Raw genomic sequence first — 23,357 nt, 5'->3', positions numbered from 1 at the left:
GCTGCAGCCCAGCGAGACTACAATTATAGTGTGCTTCAGTCTAATCATGACAGCTGGAGTATACTGCAGTAAAGTTAGCAACCTGCTGAGGTATAGAGAATACCAGTAGAAAGGACCGTGTCAGGTAAGTGTGGACATCTCCTTAACTGATCGTCAAGTAATGAAGGGGCTGCAGAGATGAGGCAGTCCTACCTGTTGGAAGGCTGGGATAGCACCTCAGCCTGAGTGGTGCTCTGGGGGCCTCTGTTCTTGAGCAGGGGCTGGGAAGAGGACTCCGTAAAGTAGAGGCAGTAGACTCTCTGTACCACTACTTCCACCTGGCGGCCTGACCAGTTGGCCCAACCACAGGCCTCCATCACCTCCAGCAGTGAGTCGCTGACCTCTCTGCATGCCGTAGACTCTCTGGGAGCAGGCTGGCACCACAGGGCTGGCACCTGAGACACATCCACAAGCTTAAGACCACAATCTCCATGACAGCTACATCCACCCTCTCAGCTTCATGCACTCAGGGCAACCCCACCCTATCATCACACAACAAGGCAGACACCAAGAAAGGTCATCGATAGCGAGGATATAATCCTAACTGGATTTTTTGGTGAACAGATCAGAGATATTCCCTTTAAACGGAACCTTTTCAAGTCACCTTGGAAGGGTCACTAGGTATTGCAGTGTGTAGAGATGTTGCTTTCCCTCAAAAGACCCAGATTGGATATCACCTTCTGCTGCAGTGCCCATAGTACTTACCCTCATCGTTATAACCACAGGCTTACTAACCTCAGAGACAGAGAGAACAGCCTGAGGGACAGGTCCACTTGTGTCTGTCAGCCTCAACACTCGGGTTAAAGGGTATGGGCAGCACAATGCTAGAGCAGCTCGAGGACTTTCCATGACAATCTCATCCTCTTGGACCAACTTCTGGCTGAAATGTGTGTTCAAGATGACCACGTGACTCTGATCCTTTACGGTTAACTTCTGCCTGCAGGTGAACAGGGGAGGACACTGTGCTACATTGGTGCCACAGGCAGTGTAGCTCTACAGTCTGCAGTAAGAAAAGAATTAGACCAGGTGTTGACCATGGACTATTCCACACCAAGACCTGCTAACATATCTCACCCCCACAGAATGTCCATTATATGTGCAAGATTTCAGTTATATATGATAATAATTTGGTAAAATGTACACTTGGCACGGAATCATAACAACGCCGAGAAAGTACACAGAACAATGACAGACTACTAACACCATGCTTTAAAATTCAGATTAAATTCATGTTGTGCTTCAAATATCTGATGAGTTTTGGAACGTGACTCAATGCAACATGCTCCACTGTTTGCGTTTACTGCTCCATTATTGCTGTAACAGCGATTTCAAAGCGGAGCTGCTATAACAAGCTCCTCGCTTTATTGCACTTCACAGAGATTGGAAAAAATCATGCCTACTGAAGTGAAAAATGCCAGAGAGCCATGGTGTATCTCAGGTTTCCAGAAAGGTAAGTGTAGAATTTGCGTAGAGAGAAGTGAAAAAGGTCACAGGAGTGTGAGAGGAGGTAGCGTGTCCGATGAGGGCTGGGGCCCTTCTCTTATGTAAGCGCTGCACTGAGTGACTGGAAAGTGGAAGAGAGCGCGCACTGCGAGTGTGGGGCTCTGATAAGCCTGTCCCCTCCCACCAGCTCACCACAGTGGTCAAAGAGTATCACCAGACGCATCACACCGTTTCGCTCTCTCTCACACAACGGAAACACTCGCTGATAAAAACAGCCATCATGTGCTGCCTGAAAACTTCTTCCCACCTCCCCTTAATCTTTCTAAAAAGCCTGACCTAAGATACCAAGTCTGACACTTTTCTTCTGTAGGGAGGTACTCTATTGTAGTGAGACCACACCATATGTCATGAGTGATTTGTGCACCCCTCCCCAAAAAAATCTTTGTATGTTAGCTTATACTAGGGCAGAGAGGAAGCATACTAGTCAACGCTGCTTCCTTGTCTTTGATTGAGTGAGTTACCTCGACAACACAAGTTATGATCCAAGAAGACCCGAAAAAAGGAATTTGAGTGCAGCATGTCTGTCTGAGAGCATTAACTTGCACATCAGCACACACATGGGTCACCAGACATGTTACCTTCAAGATGAGTCCAGTGAGGAAGAACATGACGACACTACAGTGCTCCACAAGCCCACAGAGGAAGCTGCCAAATACAAGTTTAATGCTTAAAAGACAGTTCTCTCAGAAATTCTGCCTTCTAATGTGAAGGCTGCAGGCTCGAATCCAACATAGTACTGTGGTACACCAAGGTACTTATCCCAAATTGCTCCAGTAAAAATCACGCAGCTGTATAACTGGGTAAATCATTGTAAGGAGCCAAATTTCAACGTAAGTCAATTTGAAGAAAAGTGTCAGCTAAATGGAAAAAAGTGAACTAACTAAATATGATAAGCAAAACTCAGGAAATACTCATTTCTGTTTGTAGAGCATCCGAAAAATACTGCAGTCTCTCAGTGGAAACAAACGACTTTAAAAACTAAAACCGTTCAAACAACCCTTTCTGTATCTCAGCAGACATTTACCAGCGTAACTGTTAAGAAACACTTGTACTTGAATTAATTTTCCAGGTCTAAAAATCTTAGTACATCCACAGCGTGTTACATTCTAATCCACACTGTATGACGCTAATATGGATACTTGTAGCAAAATATATTGTGGTACAATTTCTCCCACAGAAAATAATGGAAAACTTTGTCAATGTGTACCAATGTTGCATAATTACATAATGAAACAGAATGCAGGCCTATACAGCTTATTTGCTTCTTATTTATGTTACTGATTTATTAATAAGTAAATTCCTGTGTTTACATATATTTTTAGGACACTGTAATGTACCGTAGGGCCACACAGTGAATAAAGTTCTGCAGTAGCAGAACGCAACAAATGCTTCTTTTCACTGCTGTAGAAAATACTGTACATAAAGTACAAAACTTATGGAGCAGATAGGAGATACAGGGAAAAGGGATTCTGAAAGATGTGCTTTGAGACCCTTGAATGCTGGGAGGGACTCAGGTACTCTGAGAGACAGAGGGAGATCATTTCATAGTACTGGGGCCACAACTAACAGTCTTACACACCATATATAACCCGTAATGAAAAGAATAGCATATACTCATGAGCAATATGGTGTGCCATTACAATAATCATAGTTATTTATTACCTGCCAAAGAAATACTTCAGTTGTTCTGGAAGCATACAACTTTCAGCACAGAGCAGTGAAAATATTTTACTGATAGTTATTAAAAGTTTGTAAATATGCCTGCAGCAACATGACCTGACCCCACCCCCCATTAGATCTCAGATGGAATTAGAACAGCGAATCTGTGAGTGTTTTGGTACTTAAATCTTTCACAATTACATCACGCTGAAGGTTGTGCACGTTGGGAGACGTGGCAGTTGTACTCCTGACAGTGGTTAATGTCCTTCTCCAATGGAAGAAAGCACATACTCACAACTACAAACTGTGGGGAAAAAAAAGGAAGGCAGGTACAGGGGTTTAGGGTAAAGTCTTTCACCTGATCTCAAAAAAAAAAAGAGACAAAACTAAACAAAATAACAAAAAAACACCAACAAGGAGCATGTTTCTGCTCATCAGCTTTGACACCTTAAAAAAAGTGCAATTTATACAGCTCAAAGACACCACACTGACTGTCTCGCTGCACACATTGCTGGGGCTGTGGGGCAAAACTAGTTTGGTGACAACACACCTTATTCACCAAGGTGACTTACACTGCTAGATACACTACTTATGCTGGGTCACTCATCAGTGGAATACACTCTCTCTGTGTCACTCACACACTGTGGGGAACCTGAACAGCATGTCTTTGGACTGTGGGAGGAAACCAGAGCACCCAGATGAAACCCACACAGACACGGGGAGAACATGCAAACTTCACACAGATTGAGCGAGGATTGAACCCACATTCTCTCACACCACCGAGAAGCTGTGAGACAGCAGCGCTACTCGCTGTGCCACCGTGCTGCCCTACATCTTAGTAAAGCTTCTCTTGTTTGGACACTGCGATTACAGTACTTTTTGTCTGTCTCCTCACCAACTAGTAACACTACATAGTATCCATTGTAAGTTGCTTTGGAGAAAAGTGTCTGCTAAGTGAATAAATATAAGACCTGACTGAGAGGCTACACACTTTATCCCTAGAACAGTTTTCATTTCGCTGAAGAAAATGAGCACAAACATAGCTAGATGGCTCCATGAATTAACCAATAGCTGAATACATTCCCATCCAGCCTGTCCCTGACTCAAACACGTATTCAGCCCACCGTCATCCATCCATGGCTATATTGTGACAAGTAAAGATGGTGGTGTCTAAAATAAAAATGTAAACTAAATCAAAAAGCACCGGAATGCTGTTATGACCAAACTTTTTAAACAGCAATATTTCACAGTTACTACCAAAGAATGTAACACTTTGAAGCCTTTTAGAAAACCTTACAGGAAGTGTGACGTAAAAAAAACAGACTTGGTGACTGCTAACACGTCAAACTGATATGTCCAGTCTAGTTCCAAAGGTAGGCCTCATCCCAAGTGTCATCCGTGTCCAAATATGGTTGGCGCAACCTGGAATTTCCTGTCCCTCCCAAAATGGGCACGTGATCCAGCCTCAAACAGCCCAGTGAAGTGCTGAGGAATGCTCACTGCATATGTCAGTGGGTTCTTCATCAAAAAATGATAAATGTCCTTCTAAACTGGAATTCTCTTAATATGACTGTAGCAGCATAAATGCTTCCTTGCAACAAATATTTAACATTAATGCATTTTTTTCTAATTATTTTAAGAGTTCATACACATTTAATAAGGACTGACACACTGATACCAGCTCCTTACACGCAATTAATAAAGTCTGAATCAGACCTGGATATTGATATTATGGTTATGAACACTACAATTATAACATAAATGTTGGGCTTCTCTCTCTAGATATTGGTTTACAGCAAAGGTGTTCAGCATGTTAGTATCACTCAGCCAATCCAGTGACAAAACAAAATGCACCTTTTCCTCAGGTACTGAGATGGAATGGCAAATTGAAGGTTTACATGTGCTCTCTACTGCAGTGTGGAACAGCCCCGTATCACTGTGATTGGCATAAAGCATTTAGTGTGTTTACAGCAGCCAATCTGTGAGTACACTCATTCCAAATCTCATCTGGTACTGGAACAGGCTGGAGACTGCAGTTTTAAATACATCACAAAAAAAAAAAAAAAAAAAAAAAAAAATGATAGAACAGTGCAGCAGTCCAACAGGCATGCCAGTAATGTACTGAGCTCAATGTGTTTTCAATCGTGTCTCCTGGCGTCTTCCTCAGCGCGTCCCCACAGCCATTACGATCTGTTCTCCAGCGCTGCTGAAAATAATCCCACTGTGTTTTCCCCCCTGTGTTGCTGGAAGCCACCTGACCACTGCCAGTAAGAGGAATGTGAGACATTCCCAGGAGCTGTGCTGACGTCAGAGCTGCACGCATCTCAAGCCCTCCCCTTCCCCAACATGGAAATTCCAGAGCAGGCCGGACACCAGGGTTCGTACAGAGGGGGCGGTGTGTGACCAGCCAGAGCACAGCTGGTGTGCAGAACAGACGACACACACAGCAAATACACAGCCTCTTGGAGTCCACATTCTGGTACAGTGGGTCTCTACATATCCAGCTGGGACCGAAACAAGATTTGCTGTGAATTTACCTTCACAATAAGAACATTAATAGACAGCTGAGTCCATCCTCAGAGAGCGCAATGAAAGAACACTAACAGCCAGAATCAAGTGTCAAGAGGGCCCTTAAAGCATCTGGCTAACTACAGAAATCATAAAAATGCAGTGCATGTGCATAATTTTATATTTCTATGCAGTGTACATCTGTGTGCACACACCTTGCTTACCTAGCATTTTCATTTACATTTCTGCATTTGGCAGATGCTCTTCTCCAAAGCAACCCACAACTCTGAGTAAACACAACCTTATTCCACCACAGACTTCAGACACACACACAATTATTAAAGCACACCCTTCCGCTGGCACACCAGTAGATTTGGTGCACAAACAGACGACGTGCAGATAAAACCAGCACAGGTAGTCTCACTGAGCTACAGGTCTTCAATGCTACCACCATCAGTCATGTCCCAGCATGCTCCTGGTTTCAATGGCCCTATAGTGCATGGGCTGCATAGCATAGTGGAGCATCAGTGTGTTTGCCCAACACTTTATCACAATGAGCAATTTACATTTATTCACTTAGCAGACACTTTTCTCCAAAGCGATTTACAATGGATACTATGTAGTGTTACTAGCCCACACACCTTATTCACCAAGGTGACTTACACTGCTAGATACACTACTTACAATGGGTCACTTATCCATACATCAGTAGAACACACTCTTTCTGTGACACTCACACACTATGGGGGAACCTGAACAGCATGTCTTTGGACTGTGGGAGGATACCAGAGCACCCAGAGGAAACCCACACAGGGAGAACATGCAAACTCCACACAGACTGAGCAGGGATTGAACCCACGTTCTCTCACACCACCCAGGCGCTGTGTGACAGCAGCGGTACTTGCTGTGCCACCATACCACCCAATTGTGACAAACAGCCCAGGAACGCACAGCAACTGCCTGTGGGACACCTGAAGAGTTTAGATATTACGAGCACCAGGGTATTCCCTGACACCAGAACACTCCTCTGTCAGGTATGTGTGCCAGTGATGAGGTGAGCAGATTACTGCAACACTGCTCAGTCCTTACAGTTCTACATGATGATGACTTATGGGACGGGAGCAGGAAAAAAAACACGTCATACATCTTACTTAAGCACACAGCAGTCAATGACACAGGACAGTTGGTAGTGTAGTGGTTAGAGCTGCTGCTTGTGGATCCTAAGGTCACGGGTTCAATCCCCAGTGTAGAATCCTTGAGCAAGGTACTTACCCTAAATTGCTCAAGTAAAATTACCCAGCTGTGTAAATGGGTAAGTAAGTGTAAGTTTATAACTGCAACAATTATAACCTTAAAACTGCTAATCGTTTTGAAGAAAAACATCAGGCAAATGAACAAATGTAAATGTCTGGGATGCTGCATGACACCTCGCCAGACAGACAACAAACACACACGTACACACACGGAGAGGCTGAAAACTGCAGAGCTTCAAGACAATAGTGGAAACAACTGTGTAACTACATGATGGGCCAGCAGATTTTGCAGTAGTTAGAGCACTTGCCTTTCACTCATAAGACCCAAGTTCAAATCCTACCTACTGTAGTACCCTTAAGCATTGTACTTACACTGTACTGCTTAAGCAACATAAACCCAGCAGTATAAATGGAAAAACAATGATAAAGTGCTTAAGTTCTATAAGCTTAAACTATAGTAATTTAAAAAGATGATTTCATAACATGAATATATATTTTATCCATTTTTAAACAAATTGAAACAGAGCTCTGAAATTACAGTAATTTAATACTGGCAATGCTGTAATGATGAAACTGGCCATCTCCCTGTCTGTAGCTGCAGGAGACAGAAAGCCATATGCGCCTCGGGTTAAACATGCAGTGACTCACAGGCACGTGATGTACGCTAAACAGGACTGGTCCCAGTACTGACGTGCTCCGTGTGAAGAGCTCTGAGTAACATGGCAACACCACTCACACCTGGGCCCTGTTCCCACATTCAATGCACACGTACTGCTCAGTGCATTGCAACAAAGTGTGAGATGGGGGAGAATTCATCACTCACCTCTGAATGCACCTGGAAAAGGCATCATACTCACTGAACAGGAAGTAGTATATTTTCTTCAAGTTGCAGTGCGCGCACACACACACACACACACACACACACACACACACACACGGGCACACAGTGATACCATTATACTTATTTCTATATACAGCGGATTTCTATGCAATTCCATCTGAAAGATGTTCATTTTCATTAATTTATAAGTGATACCCAGGTAACTAATCCATGCCAAGTTTTAATAAATCATTCACTTTAAAACTCACTTTTTAAAACTCACTCATTTTGCCTAGCTCCTTGGCTAAGAGTCTGGGAGTAACAACTGACAAGAGCCTGTCTTTCTCTCAGCACATCGAAGCCGCAACCTGGTCCTGCGGATACATCCTGCATAATATTCGTAGGATCCGTCCCTATCTCACAATTGACTCTGCCCAACTACTTGTCCAGGCCATGGTGACATCCCGCCTGGACTACTGCAGTTCTCTCCTGTGTGGCCTTCCTGCTACTGCAATCACACCTCTGCAGCTGATACAGAATGCTGCTGCACGAGTTGTGTTTGATTTGCCAAAGCGTTCCCATGTATCTCCTCTACTCATTTCTCTGCACTGGCTTCCTATAGCTGCCCAAATCAAATTCATGACCCTGGTTATTGTCTACAAATGCATCAATAGAACTGCTCCCAGCTATTTACAAGACTCGATCAACCACTACACCCCAGCCAGACCCCTTCACTCCGCCTACTTCTGCTCGATTGGTGGTCCCGTGCACAAAAAGTAAAGCAGGGAGGTTCTCGGTTCTGGCTCCGTTGTGGTGGAATGACCTTCCCCTCTCACTCAGAACTACGGAAGCTCTGTCTACCTTCAAGAAGGGTCTGAAAACTTACCTTTTCAGAACGCATTTCGCCCAAGATCTCTCCAGCACATGTATGGTCTAAATGTTCATGCACCATAACTTCATGAGCACCCCCAGATAAGCCTTTATACAGCCGCTACTCCGGCTGTATGTGTTTGTTTGTGTATCTTATTATAAAAATAATTAAAAAAAAAAATTGGTAGGAGGTTATCAGGATTCATCTATCCTGCATTTTATGCACCTACTTGAGCGATGAACATCGGTGCATCAAGTGGAAGGTAACAAACTAGGTTTACTTAAGAGTCACATGTCTGCAGCCATGTCTCTTTCTCTTAATGTAATGCACAAATTGTATTTTTGCTGAGATGTACGTCGCTTTGGAGAAAAGCATCTGCTAAATGAATAAATGTAAATAAATAAGAATGCATTCATTACAACTGTGATGAAAACAAACAAAGACAGTGCCTGATATGTTGCTTAAAATGGAAATATTTCACTTTGGCAAAGCAATCTGAAGCTGCTCTGATCACTTATGTTAGCTCAGGAGTACTGGAGAGCTTAAGGCAGTGCTAAAATCAATAAACATTTTCTATCTCATTAAAATAATTACACCGACTCAGAGAAAAACATGTAGACATACTGTATACAAAAAAAGAGTACAGCTGAATTAACAGAAAAACTCTGTGACATCTAATATAAAAGAAATGATTTCGTCACCCTCCCCACCAAAATACAAAAAATATGCTAGTGATATTAAAAGGATGCTTTGAAACAATCTGAATTGCACCAGAACGGAACAAGCAAGCAAAACTTCTTCACAAAGACATACATACATACACACACACACACACACACACACACACACACACACACACACACACACACACACACACACACGGACAGAGACACACACAACCAAAGGCAGCTTCTGGAAGCCAGCTACACAGGTGCTGTGTGCACATGCCCCTGAGTATTCTGGGTACTTTATCTGTGGCTCACCATGGTGGGTACACGTAGACAGTGTCTCCAGGTCCAGCCAGGAGGTAGGCAGTGGTATCCTTGCTGAACAGAACCAAAAGCTCGTCACTGGCACTGTGCTGCCCTCCATTTGTGAGCAGGGGCTCCAGTGGTCTACACAAAGCCAGCTGCAGGCCACAGTCCTCCTGTATCGACAATACCTCTAGTACCAGAACGCTGGGTTTGGTGCCTGGGGAAAGGAGGACATGTAAGCATTAGCATGGGGAAATGCACGGAGTCACTGCCCATGTGGGCATCAATGATATCCATCAGCCATCCATTATCAATAAGCACTTGTGGGCTGCTGTGATCCAGAGTCCAGGCAGGGTACACCCTGAATAGGAGGCCAGCTCATAGCAAGGAAATCACAAACTTTCACTCACAGTTGCACGCTAAAGGCAATCTAAGGTCACCAATCCTCCTCAAATGGATGTTGTTGGGTCATGGGAAAGAAACCCAAGCGAACACGTGGAGAACGTAACTCCACACAGAGTGTGCAGGGTTTAAACCCATGCCTGACCGCATAGCTGCAAGGTACCAGGACTTGGAAAAGTAATAAACCATCAAGCAATTATGATTTGATTATTTATTTTTGTGCTTGTTTCTAGATATTTACTGGTGCACATTTTGCCTTGGTCTTGGCAGTGACATTTCACTGGTAGTACCTACTGGATCACTTATTCATCTGCTGTTATTTAATGAGAAATGAGTCACTGCAAAAAGGAGAAACATGAAGATTATAGTTATTCTTTCATTTCATTGAAGAAAAAAACCTTACGAAAGAAGCCTTACAAAGTTTGGCTGTTGTGCAATATTTCATCATTTTTATGGAGCTGTTCTGTAAAGATTCAGAAACCATACTGTCCCAGGAAGCACAGGAACAATAAAATATACAGGAGACAGAGGAACATCTCCCCATGAATTACATGTCAACACACTGGATATCCCCACTAATATTTTGAAAAATGTTTAAAACATTTTTTACAAAACCAACTTCTTTTGCAAAATATATAAAATACTTCTCCATCTACAAATGTTGACCTATTGAGAGACATTATGACCTACTGGATGTCAGTTCAAACAGACTAAATTTTAAAACAACGCACTTACATTTATATCACATTTTTTTCCTTTAGCAGACACGTTTCTCTGAAGGAACGTACCTCTCCACAAACAATACAGAAAGTGCTTTACACCAAAAGGAGAGATCTGGACGCAGACATGATTTCTGAGTACATACAATTTGTCACATACTACCATATGAACTACTATACATTACGTAGAGTTTTTTAAAATCATTAACAGATAACATAGTACACATTTATGAAGCACACAGGAGATCAAGGGAGAAGTGAATCCGAAAGAGGTCAGTTTTAAGACTTGTCTTGAATGCTGAGATTCAGCAGTTCTGAGTGAGAGGGGGCAATACACTACAAACACATTATGCAAAAAATCATCCATATCTCACAGAAAAAGCTAAGCAGATTTTTTTTGCAGACATACAGTATGTCAACCTTTCACGCGATGACTGGTCAACAGGGAAGCCTTCTCAATATCATTACAATGACTGCTACTCCAGAACTAAAATAACGAGCGTTTATTTCATTTACATTTTCAGCAAAGAAATGCATTTTATGCTATGGTCCACTCTGGAAACTCAGCTTAATCAAGTATGTTTCTTATATCCACTAGAAAAGTTAGCATCTGATCATAACTCTAATGAATTATACAGGGTTTGACCACCTTCTTGGTACTTCTTAGTTGCTGCTGCAGACAGCCTCTGCAAAATACTGTCACTTTTTGCCCTTGTACTGTATTATGCATTAGTAAGTATTTGCAATTTCTCAGTACACTGCTTTTCTGAGAGACCCAGTTCTGTTTTGATGTCAATCAAAAAAGTAAAATAACAAAGTTATCTAATTCCTAAATCTATATTGCTAAGTGTGTGCCTGAGAAGGTAGTTCTGAAAAGTGTTTCTAGCTGTTACCTTGGGCATAATCATTGGCTAAATAATAAAGTCCCCTGACTTACAAAATGTTAAACCAAAATATTAGTTTGAATAGCCCAGAACCTAATGAAGCAATAAATCACAAAATACTTGGACCCACCCAAGACAATGAGACATATCAGTATTTAAATCCCTATTCCGACAAACTTTTGTTAAACAGTATTTTAAACATTTTTCTGCATTTGAAAGATGATTAAAACTCTGTTCTAAACAGGAATTGCATCTCTTTTAACTAATTCCACTTTTAAAATGTATAAATGCCTACCCAATATGTTACATTTTAGACAAGCTCCACAAACTCACTCACTCATCAACTTGTCTTGTTCGGCAGATATATAAATGTTAAACATGAACCATAAATTAGGAAAAAGAAGAATTTTACGCGACACATTACAGTTACACATTACAGTTGTTTTGACAGTTATATCAAAGGAAAAATGCTGATTTCATGAAAAAACTATGTTCAAAAACACAAAACTCTAAACGATTAACTCCATCTCAGAGCAAGCAAACGAAGTCCTAATCTTTTATGTAAAATGTACAGTTAATTTTTGTAATTCTATTCTACGATAGACAGAAGGCAAAACACTTCTTTCATATCGTTATAAGCCATTCAGTACAAAAAAATTTACAAATTTTTTTTTTTTATACAGACAGACGTGAGAACATATGAAACACATTAAAAATATCACAGTAAGAATGTTGAGAGAGCAACATAGGTGGAAAGAGAGCAACACAAACACTTTGCATGAGCAGAAAAATCAGTGGGTTTGATTTGTTCAGACATGTCAACAAATACTTAGAGCCTTAACCAGGCAGCCACAACTGATAAACAATACTGGTCCTGTAATGGAACTGCAACGAAAAAGTAGACACACAATTACAATCGCAATGTTATACAGCACTACGGAATGCATTATGTCATGCTCTGCAGGCTAGGAAAGTGACAGTTTAGAGATGGCACAAAGTGACCGTGAAGACATGACGAAACTGTAAAACAGGTCACAGGTTTAGCATTCTTTCAGCTCCCTTCGAAAAGCCACCAACGGAGGGTTTGACTGTGCGCCCACTTTCTGAATGGTAACCACGTGAGGCCATGGCCTGGACGGTTCAGCTCAATGCAACATGACAGCTGTTCGGTTATAAGGTGGAAGGGGAAAAAAACCCACGCAAGCAAAACGCTTCCTGTCACCTACATAAGTGATCATTTTCCCCTTTCGGTAAACACAAGAGCCAGTTTGTGTTGAGCCACACCAACAATCAGCCCGCGCTTCCTGAATGCGCTGCTGAGACCGCAACCGACCGCACATTTCTACTACCTGACTGCTCTCGAGACATGGCCTTGATCCTTTGCTTGGAAAGCGCTGAGCGTGATGTGAGAGACATGACAACAGATAGCATGTGCAAGCACACAAAGGACAAACAACGCTGCTGCTTTCCACTAAATGACAGACACTGGAAACATTGTCACGGTAAAAGAGAAAACACATTATGGCTATCTGTTTGGTTCCATCTGACATTTATATTTGTTAAAACATTATAAGCAACATCTGAAATTATGGTCAAAAGAAACAGCACTGTAAGTATATTGCCCAAGCTCTAGTGCATAGACAAAAAGGGTTCAGTGAGAACTTCGGAAATTTTCTCCAACCATCTTTCTAATCATAAATCAGAAAAAATAAGAAAATAAATGTACAAGGACATTTATGGTAAAATGAATCTATGTGCAGGCATGGACAACACAGGAATGGCAAAGGCCAAACACACACACACACACACACACACACACACACACACACAAAAAACATAGTCAGTGTTACCCTTGCACATTGTGAAACCTTTGCACCATCCCCTGTACAGCACTGGCTACTGTTTAAGCTCTCAGTAAGTCAGCTACTGCTTAGTAAATCTGGCTCATTTGTCCAACAGCGACAGAACATTTTTAAAATACAGATCTACAAATCCCAGCACTCAACACCAAGCACATACTTTAAATAAACAGCAATGTTCAATGAGCAGCAAAAGTACAAGATGAAAGGCTTTGCTTTTTACAATGTCAGGGCTTATTTTTTGTTTAAGAATAAACTAAATAACACGAGAAACAAAATGGGGCAGCTGAAAGTGTAATGGTTAGAGCTGCTGCCTTTGGACTCAAATGACACCTACTGCTTTAGTACCCTTGAGCAAGGTACATAGCCTAAATTGGTCCAGTAAAATTAACCAGCTGTGTAAATGGGTAAATAGGCATAAGTAGCTTAATCCTGTAAGCTGCTTCGGAGAAAAGCATCAGCTAAACAAATATATGTAAACATCTGTGGATTCATAATACTTTCATGCAGCTTCAGGCAGAGCTGCATGCAGACCAGCAGTGGGGCACACAGGTAGTGTCTGAACTGGAAAGACTCTTCTGTGTTAACAACACTTGTTCTGGCTCTAGGAACCACAGCAGAACATTCCGTATTTGATAAATACATTAAAATCTATAGGGTGTGTGCTGCAAACATACAGCACATAGAAACAAACTTGTTATGAACAGCATAGTTAACACCTCTTTTGTATCGCATACATTTAAATTTATTCGACAGAAGCTTTTCTTCAATGTGATATGCAGCTCAGAGTAAACAGAGGTATTTTTCATCAAAAAGCAGAGAGAAAGAGACACAGGCACATAATTGTGGAAGTACAGTCAATTAGTGCAATACTACAATTTCTGCCAGTATACATTACACCACTAGCTGTACATAGAACTGATAGCGCATTAGAACCTCACCACCTTGGAGCCAGACCCAAATACCTTTGTGCTTTTGATTTTCAAACCCTTGTGTGTAGGACAACCGAGCAGGCAGAGGTGAAGGAGTGTAGCAGTCTGGCTGGGGTATAGTGAGCAATCAGGTCTTGTAGATTTTTGGGAGAATATCTGCTGATGGTCTTGTAGGCCATAAATAGAGCCTCGAATCTGATGTGGGCATATGCAGGCAGCCAATGGGGAAAAAACAAGGAGTGGAGACACATGGGGATGATTTGGCAGGGCAAACATGATTTGTACAGTGGCATTCTATACTGATTATCGACTGCATGTTCCAGAAATATCAAAAACAAACTGATATTTCTACAAACATAAATGACATGAGTAATTTGTCTCAACCTAGAGGTTTGTTCTGAAACTGCTAAAACTGATGCATCAAAACTGATCAGTGCATGGGGCCACTGATATGTGAGGGATGCAACCAAGAGGACAAACAGCAAAAGAAAAATTCAGTGACTACATTGCATGCTTTCAGACAGCAATCCAATGCTGCCTGAGACTCACTGCTGTTGCACAACACAGACAAGCAGGTGCCTGTAGCTGGTCCGCATGCCCAAAAACACATATTAATATAATGTGTGTTACGATCTACATTTTTACCATACTAAAAATACAGATTTTTTTTTTTTTTGCAAAATTCCAGGCCCAATTCTGAGTTCATGTTCCAGGAATTTCAACATGAATTCAGTCATTTTTTTCATACCTTTTCAAGTGCTCCTAAAATTATAAAACAAGACATGAAAGAGCTGAACATTTGACAGAACTAATAAAATCAATTTACTGTTCTACAGTGCTTGCACCACAGCCAAAATCAAACAATGGAGCCTTGGTGAGACACTTTATAAAGAATGCTAGGAGCTGTGAAGATCATATCAAATATATAATAAATCACTTTTTTCATTTTGCATTTATTGTTTAATGTCATTTATAGCAGAAATTGCCTAGAAGGCACAGGACTTCAAAAGCAGCACACTATGATAAGTTCTCAAATGCATATGAACAATCATGAATATGGCAGATTACTTATTTATGGAAAAAGAATTACATTTCGTTTCCAAGACACACACACAAGAAGTACAGATAAATAAAAGTTGCAAACTTAATTGAGCAGCAATATACAGGTTCTCACTGTACTTTACAGAGTTCCCCCACATGTAAAGTGTAGTAGCTAGACATTATACTAATATGTTCATAAAAAGGGGCAGTGGGTACCACAGTAAACAAATGTATCACCTTGCAGTTCAAAGGTTTCTAGTTAAAATCCAACTACTTTTGAAGTACTCTTGGGCAAGGTACTTACCCTGAATACTCCAGTTAGTGTACAAATGGGCAAATTATATGTAGGCGAGTATACAAGTCTAACCAGGATTTAGCTAGAAAAGTGAAACACTGAATGGGCATCAATTTGGTTAAGGAACAAGGTAGCTTACTCATGAAAAGTGATCAATAAAAGTCATTGTCCTATGTTTCAGAATCCCGCATAAATAAATAAAAAATAAATAAATAAATACATAAATACACACACACACACACACACACACACACACATTTTCGGAACTGCTCGTCCCATACGGGGTTGCGGGGAACCGGAACCTACCCGGTAACACAGGGCGTAAGGCCGGAGGGGGAGGGGACACACCCAGGACGGGACGCCAGTCCGCCGCAAGGCACCCTAAGCGGGACTCGAACCCCAGACCCATCGGAGAGCAGGACCTGGTCCAACCCACTGCGCCACTGCACCCCCCTTCATACATAAATAAATAAATAAAATTTTTTACTGCTAAGCAAAGTAGTATGCACTTGTTTATCAAGGTCCTATAAATTTGAGAAAGTAATTCATTTTAATTATTCCTTCGTTAACACTTGAAATACCAGGTAACGTGACATCAAGATCTATTCATTTAAGTGATTCAGAACAGTAAGTGCCAAAAGCTATAGCTGAGCACCACTGCCACAGAGGTGACTGATAACCAGATGTCAAACACTGCATGCCCTAATGTAATGAAAGGCTCTGTTACAGGAGGACCTGCACACACTTAAATAATGTTGAATGTTTCCAGACCAAACAAGCATGTTGCATTCCACTTCCTTTTTTAAAGAGCTCTTTAACATTTCATAAGTGATTACTCATAATTTACTGTATCAAACTTGGCATGGATTTCATTAGCAAGCAACAGAACAGCACCTGGGACTAACCCAGAAAGACATGTGGGCTTCATGCAAAACAGCATGGTTCCTCTCTGAACTGTAGGGCTTCAGTTCTAGATTTGAAGGTCTCATGTTTTTTTTTTTTTTTTTTTAACCCAGCTGCACATGTACAGGCGCAGTAAATACAGGCCCTGTAAATACTGGCCCTAATCAGCACACAGCAAGGAAAAATGCTGATTGAGACTGTGTTAAAATCAGCCAGGGAGACCAAAGATACCCATTGCAGACAGCAGGTCTAACCAGTCAAAAAGGCTCCTCTCTGACAGATGTTCCCACAAAAACCAAGTATCCCCCTGCTGTCATGATACATGACACTACACCATGCTATATGCATTCGTTTTGTTAAGGAGCACTTCTGAAGCAAACTTACTGAAGTCTGCTAGAGTGAGATAAGTGATCCCTACAATTGCAGTATATGTGGTGTCAGCACAGTGGCAGCCTAAGTGAATCCCCCACAGGGACTAATAAAGTATAATAACAATAACAGTAACAATAATAATAACAACAATCATCATCAACATTATAATTAGGACTATTATTATTATGACTAGAATAAACCCTGAGATTAAGGTGCTTGAACTCATATTCTACAGCTTCAGTTCCAACTAAGGTAAAAATGTGTTAATCACATGCCTTGCTACTGTAAAAACCATTATTAACAGGGAAAAAAAAAAAAAACAAAAGTCAACATTCCACATATAGAAGAAATATAAATATATATAATTTATTTTAGCGGAATATTGCCATCACTACCGATTACTGGCTAATACTGACTACCATAAGAATCTTGTGGTCCCATAAGTTACCCATGACACACACAGAACCCATACCTAGCTGACTGTACCATGGCAACAAGTTCCCCTTTCTCACCTGTTGAGCTTCTGCTGTGGGAGGACTGGTGTCTCCAGAAGCTGATGGCTGACCTTTGTCTACACTGCAGCTTGCTCAGTCGCTCAGCCAGGCCACCCCTGCAGGGGAAATAACATTTAACACAGAGCCTGGTACACGGCAGGCCACAGCCTGACTCACTGAGCAAAGCACAGCAAACCCTGCAATCACACACAACCAGGGGAGCACACTGTAGCACTTTATCACACACATCAAATGAGACTGTCTAATGGTTATTGCAGTTCTCTAACTTTACCCCACTGTTGGGATCCTTTATATTGTACTCAAGTATGTGTCACCAATTATATCAATTTTGGCAGGAAAGAAAGGTTATGAAGACTAAACACACCACAATCTTATATGTCTGTACACCCATCCTTCATATGACAAGGTCCTGAACAATGAGAAAACCCTAGAACAGCTTATGAAAATATATAGATTTTTTTTAATACAAGGTGCTTATTATTCAGTATATGTACATTTTTTCGCCTGTGGTAATTTTACTTCCTCAAGAAGTGTTTTATTCAATGTCTACCATGTATTGTAGTGCACAACACGGACGCTATGCTACTGCCATAACAGAAACTACTGTATACTTCCTGCTTCACCGACAGTTTCACAGTGGCCAAGGTAAACCTAACTCACAGGTAAAACAGCAGATTCTACAATAATGACAAAATGTATTGAAATCACACAAACAGCTTACATAACATGAATACGCTTACAGTATTGTAAATAAAGCATTTCTCTTGTTTCGCGGCAGAAACTGCCTCTTGGCACGTGGAATGTAACCTCACTGGGGAAGAAGGAGCCGGAACTGGTTCGGGAGGTTGAGAGATACCAACTAGATATAGTTGGGCTCACCTCGACTCACAGCATTGGCTCTGAAAACAAACTCCTCAGTAGGGGGGTGATCTCTCTCCTACTCAGGAGTTGCACAGGGTTAGAGGTGCCGGGTGGGTGTGGGGATACTCACAAGTCCTCGGCTGGCTGCAGTGCAGTTGGAGTTTGTCCTGATGGATGAGAGGGTTGCCTCATGCGACTTAAGGTTGCAGAGAGGAAAACTTTGACTGTTATGTGTGTTTATGGACCAAACAGCAGTTGAGTATACAACCTTCTTGGAGAGAGTGGGTGAGGTACTGGACAGGGCTCCACCTACAGATTCCATAGTCCTGCTGGAGGACTTCAAAGCTCACTTCGGCAATGACTGGGAAATCTGGAGTGGGGTGATTGGGAAGAACGGCTTGCCCGATCTAAACCCGAATGGTGAAATGTTTTTAGACTTCTGTGCTAATCATGATTTGTCAATAATAAACACCATGTTCGAACACAAGGATGCTCATAAGTGTACTTGGTATCAGAGCTCTTTGGGCCAAAGGGCAATAATTGACTTTGTACTTGTTTTATCTGACTTGAGGACAAATATTGTGGACACTCAGGGGAAGAGAGGTGCGGAGCTGTCAACCGATCATCATCTGGTGGTGTGCTGGATCAGATAGCGGGGAAAACTGATAGACAGACAGACCCGGCAGACCCAAGCGCATAGTGAAGGTGTGCTAGGAACGACTGTCAGAGGACCCTGTATGAAATGATTTCAACTCCCACCTCCATGAGAACTTCTCCCATGTCCTGGAGGAGGTCGGGGACATGGAGTCTGAATGGACCTTGTTCAAAACCTCCATTGTGAAAGCAGCCAGGCACAGCTGTGGCAAAAAGCTTGTGGGTGCCAGTCACGGCAGCAACCCAAGAACCTGCTGGTGGAGACTGGTGATGAGGGAAGCTGTGAAACTGAAGGAGGAGGCTTTTTGGGCCTGGTTGGCTCTGGGGACTCCTGACTCAGCAGATATGAACCAACAGGCAAAAAAGGCTGCAGCAGCTACAGATGCAGAAGCAAAATCCAGAGCATGGGAGGAGTTTGGAGAGGCTATGGAAAAGGACTTTTGGTTGGCCTCAAAGAGGTTCTAGAAAACCATCTGGCGACTCGGGAGGGGTCATAGGAGCTTTGCACAAGCTGTGGTCAGCAAATGTGGAGAAACTCTGACCTCAAATGAGGACACTGTCTGGAGGTGGAAGGGGCACTTTGAGGAACTCCTAAACCCGAGAGATATGCCTCCCTTACAGAAGTCAAGGCCGGAGGCTTCCAGGGTATCAGAGTCTACTTCCCTGGTGGAAGTCATTGAGGTAGTTGGAAAGCTCCACAGTGGCAAAGCACTGGGGGTGGATGAGATTTGCCCAGAACTGCTTAAGGCTCAGGAGGGTGTGGTGGCGCAGTGGGTTGGACCAGGTCCTGCTCTACGGTAGGTCTGGGGTTCAAGTCCTGCTTGGGGTGCCTTGCGACAGACTGGCGTCCTGTCCTGGGTGTGTCCCCTCCCCCTCCAGCCTTATGTTCTGTGTTGCCAGGTTAGGCTCTAGCTCCCTGAGACCCCGAATGGGACAAGTGGTTCAGAAAGTGTGTGTGTGTGTGTGTGTGTGTGTGTGTGTGTGTGCGCGCGCTTAAGGCTCTGGATGTTGTGGGGCTGTCATGGCTGACAGGCCTCTGTAATGTTGCATGGACCTTGGGGACAGTGCCTTTGCACTGGCAAACTAAGTTGGTGGTCTCAGTCTCTAAGAAAGAGGACCAGAAAGTGTGTGTGCCAACTATCGAGGTATCACACTTCTCAGCCTCCCTGGGAAAGTCTATGCCAGGGTGCTGTAAAGGAGGCTCTGGCTGATAGGTGAACCTCACATTGAAGAGGACCAATGCAGATTCCATCCCAGCCGTGGAACACTGGACCAGTTTTTTACCCTCTCCCAGAATTGAGGGGACATGGGAGTTCGTTAATCCAGTCTACATGTGTTTTGTGGACTTGGAGAAGACCTACAACCGTGGTCCCCGAGAAATTTTGTGGGAAGTGCTTCAGGAGTATGGGGTGCTGGGGCCACTACTGCGGGTTATTCGGTCTCTGTACACACGGAGTGAGAGCTGTCTTCTCATACTTGGCATTAAGTCGAGTCCGTTCAATATGGGTGTTGGACTTTGTGGATGATGATGTCCTTTTGGCACCGTCACATGGATGCCTCCAGCACACACTGTAGCTGTTTGCAGATGAGTGTGAAGGGGCTGGTATGAGGATCAGCACCTCCAAGTTTGAGTTCATGGTTCTCTCACAGAAAAGGATGGCATGCCCCCTTCAGGTGAGGGGAGAAAATTTGCCCCAGGTGGAGGAGTTTAAGTATCTTGGGGTCTTATTCATGAGTGAGGGGAGAAGGGAACATGAGACTGACTGGAGACTGGGAGTAGCGGCAGCCGTAATGCAGTTGCTGTACTGGACTGTAGTAGTGAAGTTGGTGCTGAACCATAAGGCAAAGCTCTCCATTTACCGGTCGGTCTACGTCCCTACCATCACCTCTGGTCATGAACTCTGGGAAATGACCGAAAGAATAAGATCATGGATACAAGTGACTGAAATGAATTTTCTCCGCAAGATGATGGGACTCACTCGCCATGACAAGGTGAAGAGTTCGGGCATCCGGGAGGAACTCAGAGTAAAGCTGCTACTCCTCCACATTGACAGGAGCCAGTTGAGGTGGTTCGGGCATCTGGTAAGGATGCCCCTTGGGCGCCTCCCTTTGGAGGTATACCAAACACAGCCAAATGGGACAAGACCCCGATGTCGGCCCAGGACCCGCTGGAGAGATTATATCTCCCAGTCGCCCTCGGAGCAGCTGGGAAACCCCAGGATTGAGCCTGAAGAAGTTACAAGGGACAGGGACATCCGGCCCTCTTTGCTCTCCCTACTGCCACCGCAACCCTAAAAGGATAAGCGAGCAAGAAAATAGATGGATGGATTTTTCTCTTGTGGTTTATCAGTCGGAGTCTGAAGGTGACACTGATGGTAAGTAATTTTTCTCTCCTTCACAAGTCATGGTACCAGCTGTTATATTGTTATTTGGATAAGTGGTACAATTAATCATTTTCATTACACATACAAAATGTGTTAAGTGTTATGTTTTGCATAGAAAATACCTTTTATTTTCATTTACTTTAATTTTTAATATTAGCTGACATCATTTTGACCTAAGAAATAACAGTAACTTTTACCTCTAAACACAGTGATTTCATGGAATAAATGAACACAGTTAAATAAGGGATCAATGTAAAGAGTATAATTTTCTTTAGCTACAGCATATAATGGATTACCTCATAAAACTAAACTAACTCTGGTGTCACTTAAAGCAGAACAAAAATTATTATTTTGTGACAGCTATATTACACACCCTCCCTCCCATACAATGCAAAACTATCATCTCAACTTTTCCTTCTCGTTCCTCTGATGTCTTCAACACACTTACCGTAACGTAGATTCCATAAACCATTTCATGGTGCTCAGCGATCATTTTACAGGCATTTGTTTAATTTAAAAATATGTTGAAAAAAATTATGCCTTAAAATATATTTGGCTCAAAGCCTGTGTGAATACAGGCAGTCCCCGGGTTACGTCTGACTTATGTACAACCCATAGTTGTGAACCACCCACCGTAAAGCCTACTACAGGTGGTCCCTGATTTACGATGGTTCGACTTACGAGTTTTCGACTTTACGATGGTGAGCTGGCAATAGACATTCAGTAGAAACCGTACTTTGAATTCTGAATTTTGTTTTTTTCCCAAGGCAAGCGATATGTGGTGCAATACTCTCTTGTGATGCTGGGTTGTGTTTTGTGCATCCATAATGTCACAGAAACACCCATCTGTGTCTCCTGCTACTGGCGAGAAGAAGAAGGCGGCAACTACTCTTGAGGAGAAACATAAGATAATTGCCCAGCACAAAGGCGGCAAGCCCGTAATGGCCATCGCACATATGCTAGGCAATGATGTTCGGTAGGTTAGGTGTACTAAATGCATTTTCAACTTAAGATATTTTCGATTTATGATGGGTTTCGCGGAACGTAACCCCATCGTAAATTGGGGACCACCTGTACATTAAAAATTCAAGTCACATACAATGATTCGTAATAACAAACGGGCGCTACTTTGCGATACGCATGAAAACATTGTGTCTCTACTGCAGTTCGTCAGCTCGTGGGCGCATGAGCCCAAGGTAGAGCAAAAACTTTCTTCTTTTCAATAAGATCACGTTGCTGTTAACAGTGTTTCGTGTGTTAATGTATTTGGCTTTAATTTTTTTGTTTTTACCATGCCAACCCGGGGCACCAAAGCATAAATGTGATGCAAGTAATGATGATGCGTCAGGAAAAAAAAAAAAGGGAAAACGATCATGACTGAAACTAAAGTGGAAATAAGGTGAAATGCCAACGAACACTAGAAAAGTGAACATTACACACATACTGTCTGAAACCACTCGTCGCAAGCAGGGTTGTGGCGAACCAGAGTCTAACCCGGCAACACAGGGCGCAAGGCTGGAGGGGAGGGGACACTCCCAGGACAGGACGCCAGGCCGTCGCAAGGCACCCCAAGCAAGACTTAAACCCCAGACCCGCCAGAGAACAGGACCCAGCCAAGTCCGCTGTGCTACCGCGGTTCCCAAATGAACATTAAAGTTTCTTTAACATTTCTCTCTCTCTCTCTCTCACACACACACACACACACACACACACAGACACACACACACACACACACACTCTCTTTCTATTATAAATTATTATAAAGACTGTAGTTGTCACGACCACGCCCACACCTCAACCAGCAGCACCTGGCTAGATTAAGCACCTGGTTTCAATCGGAGCACTCGGCTGTAAAAGACACTTCTCAACCTCTTCCCAGTTGCGGAATCTCACTCAACGCAACCATCCC

General features: G+C 42.7%; 1 protein-coding gene across 7 annotated transcripts in view; it reads right to left on the bottom strand.

Moving 5' to 3' along the window:
- The window catches only part of spidr (scaffold protein involved in DNA repair), a 74,079-nt gene that overhangs the window by 26,202 nt on the left and 24,520 nt on the right, over nucleotides 1-23,357 (bottom strand). For all 7 annotated transcript variants that reach the window (XM_018750914.2, XM_018750915.2, XM_018750919.1 and 4 more), the window contains 4 exons: nucleotides 17,547-17,644; nucleotides 9,637-9,844; nucleotides 775-976; nucleotides 193-434 (listed from right to left, as the gene is read on the bottom strand). In XM_018750914.2, coding sequence (XP_018606430.2) covers nucleotides 193-434; nucleotides 775-976; nucleotides 9,637-9,844; nucleotides 17,547-17,644 — 750 coding nt within the window. The remainder of the gene's footprint in view (nucleotides 1-192; nucleotides 435-774; nucleotides 977-9,636; nucleotides 9,845-17,546; nucleotides 17,645-23,357) is intronic.

This window comes from Scleropages formosus, chromosome 16, assembly GCF_900964775.1.
Source record: "Scleropages formosus chromosome 16, fSclFor1.1, whole genome shotgun sequence".
NCBI classification, from domain to species: Eukaryota; Metazoa; Chordata; class Actinopteri; order Osteoglossiformes; family Osteoglossidae; genus Scleropages; species Scleropages formosus.
This window is presented reverse-complemented; position numbering and strand designations above follow the sequence as displayed.